Source organism: Boleophthalmus pectinirostris, unplaced genomic scaffold (genome assembly GCF_026225935.1).
Source record: "Boleophthalmus pectinirostris isolate CB_2022bp ecotype Guang Dong unplaced genomic scaffold, ASM2622593v1 HiC_scaffold_2, whole genome shotgun sequence".
NCBI classification, from domain to species: domain Eukaryota; kingdom Metazoa; phylum Chordata; class Actinopteri; order Gobiiformes; family Gobiidae; genus Boleophthalmus; species Boleophthalmus pectinirostris.
The window spans coordinates 29,676,845-29,694,682 of record NW_026571152.1 but is presented as its reverse complement, the minus strand read 5'-3'; the positions used below and the strand labels follow the sequence as shown (position 1 = coordinate 29,694,682).

General features: G+C 38.0%; 1 protein-coding gene across 1 annotated transcript in view; it reads left to right on the top strand.

The window, feature by feature from the left end:
• The window catches only part of brsk2b (BR serine/threonine kinase 2b), a 297,761-nt gene that overhangs the window by 181,948 nt on the left and 97,975 nt on the right, over positions 1-17,838 (top strand). Inside the window, exons 3-4 of the mRNA XM_055155485.1 lie at positions 4,909-4,994; positions 10,328-10,468. Coding sequence (XP_055011460.1) covers positions 4,909-4,994; positions 10,328-10,468 — 227 coding nt within the window. The remainder of the gene's footprint in view (positions 1-4,908; positions 4,995-10,327; positions 10,469-17,838) is intronic.

Below are 17,838 nucleotides of genomic sequence, written 5' to 3'. Positions count from 1 at the left end.
GAGAACTCACTCACATAGTTGGCCATATAGCAAACTTTTAATGACTTTACACTTTATTTCATTATAGTTTAGCCATTACTTATCATAACACCCTGAAAGAGTAGCATATTATGTGCAAGCAGTCATTTCTTTACAATGCATCTAAACTTTTTTTAGTAGAGGCTGTATACCAAGGACAATGGAAAAATAAAATACATTTTGACTGACATCTTTGCAGATAGTAAAAACTTTGTAGCCTTATGCTCCACTCAGTCAAGCCTGTTCTATTTCTGTATTATAACATCACCATCTGCACCTGCTAATTATGTTTTGATTACCAGTAATAAATCACGCTAGACGGTACATTTTGACACAGAACAATTTAATCTCAGCTTCAAAAACATGGTGGCCTGACCAATATGGCTCCTTCATTATAGTAGTCATTACCAACCTATGATTTTCCTTTGCAGCCTCCTGAACATGGCACTGCACTTGAACATTATTGATTTGTTTTTGTGGTGAGGAATCCGTTGGGGGCCTGCTGGTCAATCAACACATCTTGTTCTGAGATGTTTCCCTGCTAATAATGATGTCCAATAATTTGACTTGACTAGACATGTGCATTAAAAAAAACAAACAAACAAACACCCAAGCATTGGCAACTCCACTGTTACATTAAATCATTAAAGGTCCTTTGTGTTACAAACATGACTCTTGTGAGATTTAAGCCATGTTAGAATGTGGTTTCCTCCTCAAAACAGACCTGAAGTTGTGTTTTGTTTCATTCAAATATGTTTGAGTAATCCTGGTTTATTCATCTGTTTACATTTCCAAAGCTCAATTCTCTGTTCCAACTTGCAATTCCAGGACTGAAATTATCCAAATTCTTCTAGTTAAGCTGCATGAATGAAAGAAAGAAATAAGGAATAATGGCCTTTATTTTTCATTTTATTCACATGTACTGGACATACAAAAAAATCGAAATTGGACCTGTCACCCCGTCTGTACATTACAAAGAAGAGGTGGAGACTTGCAAGTTGTGACTTGGACTCGAGTCAGACTTGAGTCACTATTTTTAGGACTTGAGACTTGACTTGATAAAATGGACTAAGACGTGGGACTTGACTTGGCCTGTGACTTGAGAAGACTTAAGAAGCACGTTTAAATCAGATTTTTTTTCTATTCTGACTGTAATGATTCACACTAAGATCTTGTCAAGACATTTAAAAAGGAAAAATTTACTAAATTAATTTCTACAACTCTTATATATTCTATAAATACTTATATATAAATATACTATGATTTTTTTATGTACAACTTATCTTAAAAGTCATAAATTGCAAAAATCTAAGCTTTATTTGGTACTTTGGTTTAAACACTTGAAATAACTTGAAGCTCAAAGCAGACGACTTGGACTTGACTTAGACTTATAGGCCAGTGTCTCAAGACTTAATTTGGACTTTTCTGTATTTTACTTGGGATTTGACTCGGACTGGCTAAAGACTTGAGACTTACTTGAGACTCACAAAACAACGACTTGGCCCCACCTCTGTTACAAACACACAATACAGTATAACATGGGGAGAGTAGCCATAAGACAGGACCGAACCATAAAACAGGTAGCACATAGGAATAAACAATTAGCATAATATAAGGATGGGGGAGGAGAAAATAAAGAGAACCACCCCCAGACCGTGCTCCTATCGGAGCATAGTACACACACACACACACACAAAAACACCTATGAACTCTAAAAACACAGTGGATCGCTTCCTATATTATCACATGACATCACAAGGTGGAACATAATGTTTTCTGTTTGAGAGAAGAACTCATCTTAAATATGAAGGATTTGTCTGTTAAAATGCGTGAATGAAACAAACACAATTCCAGGTTTCTTTTACATAAAGAAACAACATCATAACCAAGACCAGAAAATAACGTAACATCTGCCCTTTAAATCATCGCATACGACTGAACCAAACAAAATTAATAAAACAAAAAGTAACACACTTCTCATAGTTTTCACCATTATGCTGCTGTGTGCTCATAGTGATTGGCATCCGAGTGGCTGCTAATCGAGCTTTGATGAAGTGCTGTGGAGATTTGGTGATTGGACACAAGTGTCCACGAGCACAGATGTGGAACTTAATGAGAGTGAGTGCAGGCACAGGCAGGAGCTGAGCCAAGAGACACTATGACCAGCTGCTGTTTGTGTTAGCACATGTGAGGGCTTTCAATAACCTGGATCTAAAAAAAAAGTAATTTCATTGTAGTATATAAGACTTAGACAAACTTTATTTATCCACAAGGGAAATTATTTGGACAGAGTAGCTCACAGATCACAATAAATATAATAACAGAGAGCAAAAGTATAAATACAACAAAATTCTAAATAAGTTGCAAAAATGGCAAGGGACTGATATCAAATAAGGCCTAAGTACTCTATATGTACAAGAAAATAAATACAGATTGGCTTTATACAAGAGGATGATTTTGTGATTGACATAACATGGGGTTTTCTATTACATAAGGATGAATTGTTGTACTGTTGTATGGAGTATAGTCTGAATGTAGTCCTGTATCTCTCAGCTGTATGAGCCTGTTGGGAGAAAGAGCTGCTCTGTCCCTCTATAGTCTGGTGCAGTGGGTGAGCAAGAGTGTCCATGATGGAGAGCACTGTCCTTCTGTCCCTCACTGTGCCACATGACCAGCTTAATGGATCAAATAAGACAATAAGACAAATTCAGTGTTTCGTAACAATTATAAAAATTTAGTAGGCTGTTAAAGAGTTGCTGTGACATTGGTTTATAAAAGAGCTACACTACATGCAGTGCACTCTGACTCTAAAAGATTGGTGGTTTGAACCTTCCTCATGGTGCATATAGCCTACTTTGATGTGTGTTGCCTCCTGGATCCTCTACTACAGATGGATATAATGTTTGCATGAAAGACTTCTTAGTACATTTAAAAAGATAGTGTGACAGTTTACCATTATAACTCCAGGTTTAGGCTATGAGGATTTGCTTAAGGCTGCAGCACAGATTTACATGATTGTGTTAATCAATGGTTAATCTCTCCATAAGCAGACAGATACTCTGGTAAGTCTTTGCATTAAGCTTAAATACTCTTTTTCAATTAAGCGCAAAGATATGCTTAGGAGAGGCTTAGAGGGCAGCGGCTGCTTTTGTTACATCCTCACAGCTCTGCCCGGGTCTTACAGCATTACTTTCTCTGTGGGGGACTCCTGGTACCTGTTAGCTGGTTAACTGTAGCCACTGGGTTTGGTGCTAATACACCTCAGACTTAGTGAAGGTGGCATCCTGGCACAGCGCGTGTGCTGCTGATAGCACTCATTAGCCAAAGGATTAGCAGTCATTAGCCCTAGCATAGCTCACACTGATACTGCATACTTACTGGCCAATTACACATGCAGCTCTTTAGCCTTGTTACCCACATGAAAAGCTCTGGGTCCTCACACTTTCTCAGTTTGACTTGAGGTTTATGTGTCTGTTTTGCATTGCTTTTCCCCATCCATAAACTGATCTACACTGACATACACACAGACATAGATATACACATACGCATACACACACACACACACACACACACACACACACACACACACACACACACACACACACACACACACACACCCCTTCACATTCACGTACACATACACATGCTCATACACATATAGACATCACAGGGTACAAAGGAAACAATTCAGGGATTCTGAATTCCAGCCACATTTGTCAACTTTGTGCTGATCTCAACCTCTAAGTTCATCAGATGAGGTGGAAAATGTATGGACAATGCACTAATGAACATGTGCTTTGTTATATGGATAAACACATATAAGGCATTGAAGTCTCTCAGCCTAGTAGCTTTTCTTTCTCAATTGCAGACAAGGATCAAAATGGAGCAATTTTCAGTGTGAGAACATAATAATTAGAGTGGAGTACCAGATTTTATGCTTGGTCAAACCAAGAGCATTGTGGGAATTAAAAAGCATGAGGGCTGAATGTAGCTTCATTCAGAATGATGTGTTAATACAAAGGCAGTCTCACCTAAGTGGAGCAGTCAAACTCTGATGAGAGTGAGACAGAGAGACACAGAGCTCTCTGCAGCGACCACAAACATGCAGAAAACTATAAGAATGTCCCTGTTGATTTGTACAAAATCGAACCACTGTTGAAGGCATCTGCATCACAAACATATTGGCCCGTATGTAAGAAATAGTTTTGGAGTCCACTCACACATTGGCACTGTTTAGTATGAGAATATGGAAGAATAGCAACTGGAGATTTCCATGGCCAGCCCAAGTGGTTTCATGCTGATTTAACATCCCAGCTGCACATGCTGACTCCAAACCTTCTGCAGATCTTGACACAAATTCAAACTGATCTCTTCAATTCACTCACTTTAAGACAAACTCTGTTTTTTACCTGTCCCTCATAAGCCCCCAGTAAGCACTATGTCCTAACAGATTAAAGTCCCACCTTGAATATGTGGACATTGTGACCCAGATTGCCCACTCCACCTTTCGTATTCATCTTGTGTTTTTGAATAGCACATTCTTGTTCTTTATCTTTAAAAGCTGAAATGTTGTTCTTGAGAAAAGCACTGGATTCTGAAATGTGATTGTGAAGTGCTCAGCAAAGGACAGAACACAGGGTTTTGTTAGATAAGAGAAACACAAAGCTGTTTTACTTGCATTTTTCAAATAAGCCACATTTCAGATAGCAGTGCTTACCCAACTGTACGGCAATGTGGTCAAAGCTTATCTCTGTCCTCAAACAGAAGTGCCAGTCAGCTGCTTTTAAGGTTTTCACTTCACTTTTGTGTTTATTTTACCTTCGAACATGACTTGCTACTTTCTTTTTAGAGTAATATGTATGGCTGATAATGTCTATTCTTCTCTTACAGGTGGAGCGGGAAATAGCGATTCTGAAGCTCATAGAACACCCACACGTTTTAAAGCTACATGACGTCTATGAAAACAAAAAGTACTTGTAAGTATCGCCAGCCCTTTGTAATGTGCATCAGTGTACAAAGTGTGTAAAATGTACAGGCTTAAAAGCACCATTTTGTTACTACTATAGAAGCATTCAAACCTCACAAATGTCCTCACATTCAAATATCCTGCTTTTGGCAATACATTAACGAAGACCTATTGTGCTTGTGTCTGCTACTATATAGTTATATCTATGGCAGTGGATCATTTATCAGTTATAATTTGGACATTTTAAATTGCAATATTGGTCTGAAAACAACTTAATAAAAGAAACAAATCTGACTTCCATTTTAGAAAACTGTGGTACTCAATGGAAGCTGACGTCGCCACAAACGTCCTCACAACAAAGAGTCATGAAGTTGTTTGCACCTTTGATGGATGGATTTTGTTTTTTGTTTTTTTTCTCGTACCAAAATGGCTACGTGACACTGCCCAGTCCTACATGTATCACAAATTAAGATAATACAATTTGAGAACTAAGTTAGTACAGACACCGCATTTTTTCAATATCCAGCTTTGAACCTCTGAAGAAGACGTCCTGTTGTTTTGTGCACTGTGGAAAGTCCGCCACAAGTTTGTGTCCATGGAGATATTATTACTGTTCCTCAAATGTCCCACAGCATGGTCCAAGGGATAGGTTTAAACCTATACAATGGAGCATTCAAAGCAATAACAACAATAACATCATGGAGCCAAAAGGTGACAGACCCCCCCCACCAAGCAAATTATCAAAATATGGGCTGGTTCCAACAAGGAAAAAAAAAAACAATAAAACAAACAAAAAAACTTAAACAAACTTTATTGATCCAAAAGGGAAATTATTTGGAAACGCCACAATATATTATAATAACAAGGAAAAACATATATATATATATATATATAAATAGTAATAATGAAATAAATTCTAAATACTAAATAAAAAGCAAAATAGCAAGAGACTGGTGTCAAATAAGGCATATTTATATAAAAGTTTATGTACAAGTAAAAATTTAATATAGAAATATAGTTACACAAATATATCTCAGCTATATACAAAATATCAGCTATATACAAGAAAATTAAAATATATACAAAAGGTTGTAAGGAAAAACAGTGCAAAGATGATATGATGATTGACAGGGCTTTGGGTGATCTGTTACATAAGGGTGAGTTGTATAGATGTAGGGAGTATTATAAAGACAGATATTAAAGGTGCATTGTGTATTCTATCATCATGGAGACCAAACTAGACCAAGCTACAGTTCAGATCTGTGGAGAGGCAAGCCCACTCACGGTCAGAATGCCTGTTTTCCTAGGTATGTTTTGACCAATTAAATCATCAGTAATTTAATAAATGTAAGATAGAATTTTTTAATGTCATACCGAGGAATATTCCAGGCAGAGCAATGACATATCCAGAGCAACAAGCAGGTGACAAACCCTAACCAAAAAGTTACATAGCGCACCTTTAAATACAGACAAATTATTTACATCAGTAGCCAGCACACATAAACGTTTAACAATATAATTCAATCCTTTGCACATAATAAGTAACGGGAGGGAACATTGGGCTGGATTTCATGGCGTATCGTAGGGTTTGCCAACTCTTAAGACCCTCAGATGAACATGAAACCATCTCTGAGCTTGAGCAGTTGAGTGACAACCCCATCACTCGTTAAGCATATCTTTCTTTATCTACTCGCTGTTTGTCAACTAAATTGTATTAGATCTCGTTATAAGCCTTCAGACCAAATGGGATCAGACATGCTGCAGTGTACATGTCATCCTTTAAGAAGAGTAGAAATAGATGCATATTCTGAGTCCTGCTATAATTGGATTATTAAAATCACATTTGGTGCTTGTTGCTTCATCACTTCTGACAGTTGGTCACCAGTGGCGTCACTCATGATGGATGGGCTTGTGTTTGCATGGCCACTGAGTAAAAACGTCTCCATTCTGCGTATCCACTGTAGCATTTAGTCATCCTTATCGGCTCCTGACCCTAGGCCTGTCACGATAATTACTATATCGACTTATCGTTCAATACATGAAACCTGGAACTATATTTTTATGCGGTCAACATTTGAGCCATAAACTAAGAACTGTAGTGTTTCAATCTGATATTTATTTATTGCAGCTCATACATTTTTAACAATATTGCAGATTTTAAATATTTGTGTGTTTTTTGTGTTACTGTCATATTTTAGTTTCATTATTGTTTATCGTCTATATTAACTGATATATTCTTTAATATTATATACTTTACATTATATCACACTTCAGAATATAGACTTAGGATTCCACATGGGAAATTATTTGGACACAGTAGCTCACACATCACAATATATTTTAATAACAAAGAGCATTCATACATACATTAAAAATAAATAACAAAAACAACAAGACTCTCATGTCAAATAACAATAAATTATATAAAGGTGTATATACAAGGGAAAAAAAATAAAAATATAGTAATACATACTGAAATTGTGACAGGTCTATCTGGCATCCATAATTCACCTTAAGAAAGTAGTAATTAACAAATCATACGGATGAGCCATCTGCTAGTTGTGTCCTTCATCTGCATTTGGTGTTTTTTGGGAAACCACAACAAATAAATCCTGTTGGTCGGCACAGACTTGAGGCACTGCTGTATTTTGTATTCACCAAAAATGTATTTGGTCTAAAGTGAAAAATGTGACTTTGCCAAGGCTGTAGGAAATGGCAGGGAGATATGTTCAAGGTACACGGTGAACTGTGAGCTTTTAACTATCAGAAAAATATTGTGACTAAAGCCTAGTTGAGTTTAGTTTCAAATTTTCTTCACATGACAAATCACAGACATCTTTCTTTTTAATATTATTTCATACATGCTCTTACTTAAAGGTGCTTTGTGCAACTTTTCTTGTGGAGGGTTTGCTACCTACTTGTCTCCATGGAGATGTGACAGCTTTCCCTGGAATGTTCCATGGTATGACATTAAACAGTTATTCACCTAGCAGTTATAAAATACAGTAATTCCTTCTGTTAATAATGACAAATCTCCGCAGATCTGAATTGTAATGTAGCATAGTGCTGTAACCCACCTATCTCCCTATACTGTGGAACATTCTAGACAATGCAATAACATCTCCATGGAGACAAGTAGGTAATGGATCCCCCACTAGAAATGTTACACAGTGCACCTTTAACTCTGCTCTTTCTTGCTCTTCTTTAAGCAAAATCCTGTTTCATTTTTTATTATTTAATTTTATTTTTTATTTTTATTTACAACCATACTGCACTGATGACAGACCTGTTTTATTATTTTTATTTATTTATTGTTTATATATTTTGAATTAATATTTAACAAAACAAAAATACTCAAAAAATTTAATGAAATAAAATAAAACTCTGTCCACATGCTCAACACAAACTTTGGCTGGTTTTATTCTAAATCTAAAGGTAGTATCTGTTACCCTTAGCCCTAAAGGTAGAGCTAACATTTTATGAATTACAAACTTCTTCTTGATAAATGACATTCTAGCCTCCCAAAAGCTTAACCTTGCATTTTTTGGACTTGATGGATCTAGGTTTGCCTCAGTTACCACATGCTCTTTTAGCCCGGTCCATTATAACACTATCAATAACAAACTCACACACACATCCACTGCAGTCTCCTCAGCAGGTTGAGGAAGAAAGACTTTCAATTTGTCCTGTAGCGAAGACTAAGAGAGAGCTGGCAGAGGATATACGAGCCGAGGTCCAAGTCAGGGCCACACCAGCGCTGGCACTAAGCCCGACGATGTGCCCTGTAGCCTGGGTCAGCACAGATTCATCTCCCCTGTCCCCCTGGAGCCCTGGAGCACAGCCACGCCGCCGACATGACAGACGTCCCCCACCGCACTGAGCTACAGCCACAGAGCAGAGGCCATGAGAAGAGGGACCTGAGGGCTCCGGTGCAAGGGGAGGGAGGGGAATGGGTGGACAGTAATCAAACTTTTTAATTAAATTTTTCATTCATAAGAGCACTAAGAAAACACAGTGTAGAGTAATATTGCCTTAGTACAGTAATTAAGAAGAAGCAGACTTTTCGTGTCCCCCACTCCACAGAACCACTACCAAATGTGGACAAATCGCACCCTAGCCTTCAGTAGCCTACATACGACAGCAAACATTTTAATTGTGTCTCCAAAGCGACTCCCGGACACATGCTGCGTGTGTCTGTCCGTATTCCGCGCTGCGCTCATCTGCATCATGAGGCGGTTCTCTCCCGTGTCGTCCTCGTCTTTAACGGTGATGTCTGTGTTATAGTTCGGCAGTATCTCTTCTTGGTTCTCCACCTTGTATGATTCTAACAGTGCTTGCTGGTTTACTGAAGTAGCATTCACAAAGTGGGATCATTGTTGGCAATATTCGGCACATTTTCGCTGAAAAAACTCAAGCAGCTTATCAGCGTGATAGGGGTACAATGTCTTTAAGCGGTGCCGTAATTTATTTGGCTTCATGCTGTCCATTGCAAACATTTTTAGACACAGTAAACACAGCGGTCTTTCCTCATTTCCCCACCGTAGTCACAGTGAAGCCGAGCTCTACATGCCCTTTACACACAGTTTGTTTCTTGCACTTTATATCTCCTGCTCAGTGCTGTGTGTTTCTAATACTCCCTGCACACACTCTGACAATGAGAGCGTCACTGCCAACTACTGTAGTGGATGCACAATTACACTTTATTCTAGTACAGAAAAAAAAAAAAAAAAAAACATCACACCCCCAGCATCGCACTACTATTTGAGACGGACTGCCTTAGTAGCCACCTCCTATTGTAAGCATTCTAATCAAAGTAACATTAGCATTAGAAGTAGTATTAAGTTAGACTCACAGGTTCACAATTATTTAAAGGTCCCATATTAAACAAAGTTGATGTTTGTGTGCTTTAAGCCATGTTATAATGCTGCTACCTCATCAAAACAATACCTGGAATTGTGTTTTGTTTTGTTTTTGTTTGAGTAACCCTTTATTAGTCTGTCTGCATCTCCAAATCTCACAGTGCTGTTACACTGTTAGTTTTCAAGTTCAGAGCTACCTTTGTACTTTTTGTTCATTAGAGCTTGGCAGTTCCAGGCTAAAATTATCCAACTGATTTAGTGAAGGTGTATAGAGTTTAAAAAAACAATGGAGCTCTTCCTTTATGTGTTAAATATGTGTGAATGAAACAAAACACAACTCCAGGTATGTTTTTGATGAGGAAACAACATTATAACATAGATCAGAAAATAATCTAATATGGGCTCTTTAAATATACTAGTAAATTTCTACATATATTGAAAAAGCACAATTTTTGGGTCCTTTAATGTTATGTTTTTCTTCCAGGTACTTGGTGCTAGAACATGTATCAGGAGGGGAGCTCTTTGACTACCTGGTGAAGAAAGGCAGACTGACACCAAAAGAAGCCAGGAAGTTCTTCAGACAGATCATGTCCGCCCTCGACTTCTGCCACAGTCACTCCATATGGTGAGTGTTTGCATTTCATAAGTCACTGGTTTGAATCACTTAACATAAGAATAAGCACTGAAAATGAAAAGTAATTCAACTTAAAGTCAATCTTATATGTGCAAGCTTTTAGGATACATTATTAAAAGTGCACTGCAAAACATTTCAAGTGGAAATGTCTAGTGGCTTTGTCTAGAATGTTCCACAGCATAGATTAAATCCATCTATTAAATCTATCACGAGGAAGACAAGCAGATTACAGCATTATAGTACATTACAGTTTGGATCTGTGGAGAGTCGTCCCTATTCACAGAAGGAATTGTTGTATTTTTGAGCAGTAGAAACACTCATAATGAGTAAATGCTAGATGGATATGTTTAATGTCATACCAGGCAAAGCAATAACACCTCCATGGAAACAAAGTTGAGCAGTACACCTTTAAAATCAGTCTTATATCCACAGCCTATTAATATTCTGTAAAAAAAAATAAAAATAAAAAATAAAAAATATGATAAAATCCTTCTGGTGTGTTCTGTTAGATATGTTTCCTGCAGTTGTGATTTTAAGGCTTTCTAAAATTCAATATAATTTTTTTAAAAATGTTTTTTTATGCCAAATTACTGCACCCAGAGAGTGTGGTTTAGTTGTCACAGAACATTGAACCGATAATGAGTTCCCATACAAAGAAAATGATTCAAATTCTCCCCTGATGGGAAAGTACAATATGAATTTAAATTAGTTTATTAATAGCTTTGAAGCACAATTTTGTTTTTCAAACCAATGATTTGACGTTGATTTAAAAAAAAAGTGTGGCTTTGTATGATTTTTCTCCTCTTTCCGTTCCATGTTTTGTGTTATCCAAAAGAAAATAAAGAACAGAAAGGAAAGGATAGTAGCAAGTGTGTGGATCAATTTCTACCACACATGTGTACTGAGATTATTCAGCTGAGCATTCAAAAAGTGCTATATAAATTGTATACATTATTATTTTCATTATTTACCTTAGTCCATAGACCGTATATCAAGGGTCTCCAACCTTTTTACTCTGTTGAGCTTCTTTTACAAAACGAAAATGCCAGAGCTACGACTTTTAGCAGTCATAAGAAATTGAGTGAATAGAAGAGCCACAGCAAGCCTTAGATGAGGCACAGTTAGGATACGTTTACACTGAAACATATCACTATATCACCATATCACAGTGTCACCGTATCATTGAATCGGAAACGATTTGCGTCCAAACACGTCATTTCTGTGTCCGCAATCAAAGTCTTCCCTATCAGTAACGTGAAACCACCTGAAACGCTGGTCACGTGACTAGGCTGCCGTCACATCGTCATGACATCACATTGTCACTTGGAAAGTAAAACAAGTAAGTGCAGCACAGTGTCTGAAACTGCAGCAGCCGATTTTGAGCTGAGGAAGATGGCAAGCGTGAAAACAAACTTTTCGTGAACCAGCGGCGAGGTTCAGTTTGTCTATGGTTTGTTTAAACAGTTCCGCAATCAGGAAGGTGCAAGTCACAGTGACGTGGTCCAATAAAGTCAGCAACTAGAGCTCCTACGTCAGCATATCAATGTTTTCAGGCGTCCACACAGTGCCGGATCAAATCCATATCCATACTCAGATGAATTCATGGGAGTTCGCAGCATCAGATTGTTACGTCTCTGGAGCCGTTTTCCATCAGATTATTGTGGAGGAACACTTCATCTGCAACGAAAACAACTCGAATACGTACTAGTGTGGATGGAATTGGAAATGAACATGTGGGTGCTTTCGGCTCCACCGACTCTGGCTTCAATTGACTTACATTAAAAAACTGTCACCCTCCTCTGTAACTGACGCAGTGAGGCTCATATTAACCTGCTGTACATGATCCTGATGTCTTGCTTCACTATTTTGTACGTAAATAAATAGTATAATAGTACGTAATAAATTTTTGTTTCTAATATGAAACTTGACTCCAGATTAGAGGCCGACCGATATGGATTTTGTTGTGGCCGATATGAAACGGATATAATGGGAGTTGGAGCTGCCGATAGCCGATATATTCGCCGATATATTTAGTGATGAAAAAATTCACTGTAAATCTTGAATTGTTTAAAAAACTTAGGTTTGGCTCTAGTGGATTCTAAATTGGGTTTATTTAGGCAACATTTATTGTTGTTCTGACTCTTTACATCATATTTACATACAGTAGATTGGCCTAATGGCATTTTTGCATCACATTCTAGCTACTAGTGATGGGTATTCCAGTTTTTTTTTTTGGAAAACCGGCTCTTTTGGCTCGGCTCACTAAAGCAGCTGGCTCTTTCGGCTCCCAAGAGACTCTTGAGATTGTTTTGTTGCAAGCAGGACTAAACCAGAACTGAACCAGGACTGAAAAAGGACTAAACCAGGACTAAAACAGATTTAAACCATGTGTGAAACAGGACTAAATCAGAACTTAACCAGGTCTGAGTGTCGGGACTCGGTTTCTATCTCTCTCCTTCACTCGAGCCCAAGATTAGTCCTGGTTTATTCATTTTATGCTGAACTGCAGCCAAATATGCACTTTTATTTTTTTTATCCTATGCACACGCAGATTTCTGAAAGTTTCGTTTTCAGCCGCTGCTGCTGTCAAACTACGGGTCTACATGCGGCTTGAAGAGAAAAAGTGAGAAAAAGAGAAAACACGGCTCCCAATGAGAAACATGCTCCCGTCGTTCGCTCTAAGAGCCGCTTCGATCGCGACCGACCCATCACTACTAGCTAGTAAATAAACTACCGCTATTAGCCTTTAGCCGTGCGCGCCGCGGTAATTAATTATATGCATAAATGTGGATCATTCACACGTCTATTCACAGCTCATTTACATATCAATGCTGGTCCAGTAGCAAATATACGGCCAATATAGTCACTTTACAATAGACCAATAGAAAACAGCCTGTTTATGTGTGGGAGCTACAGCAGCTAATCGCTAACAAAACCTAAACTAGCTTCAAAGTCAATGTATTTCTAACACTCACCGCTCACACAGGCTCCTCCTCACATCACAAGTCTGCACTAATAAATGTCCTTTTAATCCAGACTCAAACCGATTGTCCGTAAAAAGAATATAAACTCAGTGTTGCGCAGGCTGCGGGTGTAATCAAACACACGTGAGTGAAGTGACGTCACTCTGGGGGTGTGTTCAGGGACAGTACAGACACACACACAGACAAATTAAACCACAGATAAATACTGATGCGGAGCCACATATTAGGACATTTATCTGTGTGTAAATTGGATTAAATGAACATAATGTAGAGAGTCTAAGCTTTATAAGGAGGTATAACATGCCCACGTGAAATATCGGCCCATATCAGCGAGCATATCGGCCGATAGCCGATATGTCTCCAGGTGCCCATATTGGCCGATAATATCGGCCAGCCGATATATCGGTCGGGCTCTACTCCAGATTTGCTTCTATAATTGCTGGCATCATGAGCTTCATTTGACTGGAGCCAAATGCTGTGGGTGTCATCACACTCCCTTACTCCTTCTTTATACAGTCTATGCCTGTGCCACTGCCTCATCGCAGTAAATAAAAAGAAAATCTGCATGCCTAAGACTCTACAGTTTTCAACAAAATTCTAGACACAGATCATCAACAAATCAACAAATCAACATGTCATTAAAATGCATGTAGAAGTCCTATCAACATGTTGACGATGTTTTGTTTTATTTGTACTGCTGGGCATTATTTTGAGTGGTGTTTCAAATGGGTCCCTGCGCTGTGACTAATTTGACGCGTAACACTGCGATATTTTGGCTTTGGGGGGTAATTCCAGTGTTTACCAGCTCACAGACCGCAGGCAGTCATCTCCTTCAAAAATCACTGAGTCTTTGGAGACTAATAAGAGAACTCACTTGTTGGGCGTGACTGATTGTAGCGTTCTGAGTCCTGTGTGTCATGTATTAGCCTCCAGGGAGAGTGGGAGACTTTAGTGAACATTTTGTCATCATATCCACGTACAGAGGAGTGCAGAGGTGCTGTTTACTTTTATGGGAAGAGAAATGGATAGACAAGGCTGTTGCGCCAATATGTAATAAATTTGAAGGAAAATGTAGCAGTGGTGTATTGAACTTTCAAATACTATTTTAGAGTTAATGTGCAAAATGTTTTCAAACTTTTATGGAAGAGGGTCTGCCACTTGTTTTTCTCCACAGAGATTTTACTGTTTTACCTGGATTGTCCCACAGTATAGAATTAAAGGTCCTATATTAAGCAATATTGACCCTTGCAAGATTTTAGCCATGTTATAATACTGCTACCTCATCAAAAACATGCCTGGACCTGTGTGTTGTTTCATGTGATGTCATGAAGGGGTTTTCAAGTAGTTTTCAAATTCACAGCTTCCTTTGCGTTTTGTTCTGTAGAAATTGGCAATTCCAGGGCTGAAATGATCAAAATGATTCTAGAGAAGGTGTATGGAGTTTTAACATTCAGCAGAGCACTTCTGACCAGTAACTTGGTGGGACAGAGTGACCTGCTTTGTTCCATAGAGATATATAAGTTTAAGGCCATACTGTGGGACATTACAGGTAAAGCAGTTACATCATGGTGTCACTCAAGTCCAATATTGTTGAAAAATAATTAAAAAAAAGATGTCCATATGTGCTTCCTAAAGCCAGGCGTACATTGACTTAATCATGTGTCGTGCTTCGTGTAGTAAACATGGACTAACGAGAACAGATTAAAACCTCACGACCAGCTCCCGATCGGCAATTGTAGTTCGCAAGAATATCAAACCTGTCTGAAATCCACTTGCCTCTCCACGAGCTGTGAGCTTTTAAACCCTGCAATTTGGTCATACAGTTTGAGCTGGAGCTGAGTGAAACGATCCAAAATATCGCATGTTGTTTATCGCATATCGTGTATGTCCAGCATAAGTTACCAGTTTAACAGAACAGATTTTGTGGGTTTTTTTGTCATACTTTGTCAAAACTTTCCATTTGAAGGAGAGTGATATGTGACAAGAGATGAGGCGAACACGACACTGCAGGATGGAATCAAACTATACATAGGAGTGTGTCAGTGAAGAGAAGCTGGAGTGAGTGAGTCAGAGCTGGGATGTCTATATTCTGTATCAGGTGTTCATATGGATCTTTGTCAAACTGACTGTGCAGAGTCAGTACAGAGGGATTCTGCAGATGCATGACTCATACAGTGACTGACGGCTTATTGCAGCACCGGGATGAACTTGAGTTTGGAGATTTAGTGTTCACTTTATTCAGGGTCTTTCTGTCCAAGAGGTTACATTTCTGTAGGAGATTGTTATTGCTAAAATTACCGACATAGTCTTGATCCAGGATTCCATACCACTGTGAGATACTCCGACTACCTGCCACTCAATTTTGCGGGGGTCACTGCATGCACATTAATTTCCTATTCATCATGTGATCATCTAACAAAATATTTATATATTTTTAAAATCAGGATACATCTATGACTGAATAGATACACTAATCTTGTCTTAAAGTCTTAAAGTGGTTCAACTCGTTCAGATTTAGGGTTTTTAGGTGATATTATACATTTAACAAAACATACAACTTTTTTTCATGTTATAATGCCCCTCACCAAATGGCCACAGTAGACTAGAATAATTGACAACTAGCATGCCAGGGTGAATTTCCTGATTATTGTACCATAAGCACTTTTTAACTAGGTGCAAACAGCACACAGCAGATATATTTTGACCTCAAGCTGCTTATAAAATATACCTGTAATGGGACATGACATATTTATCTCAAATAAATGGGAACAAAATTGGGTACAGGGACATTAAAGATATAAATATATATATAAAGCGGTAATGTACAAGGAGTTTTTCTTTCTCAGCACCTTCTCTCTGCTTGGAGAGTTTCCTGCTGATAATAAAACACATATACAAACTATGTGCATTTAAAATCCCCCACACCCTCTGTGCTGTTGGCTCCAAACGCATGGAGAGCAGTGCATATTTGCATACTGCAGCAGAGACAATTAAAAGAAACAAATTAAACGGATTCGTCATGCAATGCTTAGGTAAAAGTCGTAATGATGTGATCTGATCGAGCCACTTTGTATTCCCGCACAGTATGTAATATGGAGTAGGCAATTACATTTTGGGCTGTGTTGATTTAATAATAAAGCCACTGGGGGTGCACAAAAAGAACAGCTTAGACGCATCTTATTGATTATCCCACAATGAGATTCTTGACTTAATTTAAACAGCTACTTGATGCGCTGAACTTGTAGTAATTGCGTATAAATGAAAGACAAAACTTAGAAGGATGAATGCGCTCGGCAAAGAAGACGCTGGTGCAAATAAACATGCACACTGAGGCCTCGCAGACCTTGCTTCTCAATCAAAACCCTGATTGACTTTCATGTGGTCAGCACAAGTCCCTATATGATATAGCTTATTAATGCATCTAGAAAATCTATCCTGAGAATGTGTTAAGCAGCTGCATTTGGATTACTTATTTGGAGGTTTCTGTGCGCTTGAGCAACAGATTGAATATATTATTGCTTGTGTTTGGTCACTAGTTATTTTAATTCCAGTGATAAAACCTGGTTGACGATATCTTAAAGTATTTTTGTTTTTAATATTCATATGTGCTAATCATTATTTTGTAGGAGTGTAACAATATCCAAGTCTCATGATATGATATTGTCCCAGTATGAACCTCACGGTACGATATTTATTGTGATATTGTGGGAAGGCTCACGATATGGTGGGGAGGCTCGCGATTAGGGATGTAACAATATCCAAATCTCTCAGTACGATATTTTCATGATATACATCTCACGGTATGATATTTATTGCAATATTTTGTGGAGGCTAACAAAACTGTTAATATGCTACTTTTTCTTCTTAAAATGTCTTGACAAGACTTAATCCAAAGAACTAAGACTTAAAAGTGCTTAGAACTGTTACGTCTTCTTGTAGTCTACACTGAAATGGAGCAAAGGATCATGGTCTATGTAGTTCCCTTTGTCTTTTTTTTTTTTTTTTTTTTTAGCTATTGCTGCAACATAACTCTTAATTTAAGCAAAGAGACTTGTAATTCGAAATGTGAAGGTCCACGATATTATTGTGAGAATTTGATAATACAATATCACAATATTTTGGTTATTGTTACATCCTTATTATTTAGGTAGCAAAGTTTGCGTTTTCAAACTCATGAGAATCCGTCTTGTACCTTTCCCACTGATTCATTCAAGTACACACAACTATTGATGTGGAACAGACAAAAACATTTTTATTAATACATATTTGCTAACAAGGTACAAAGCCCAAGAAACAGTAGGTTTGATCTGTTAGTCAAAAACTATATTGTTTTAATATTGAACCATGTCAGTTGGCTGCTATGATTGGCTAAAATTC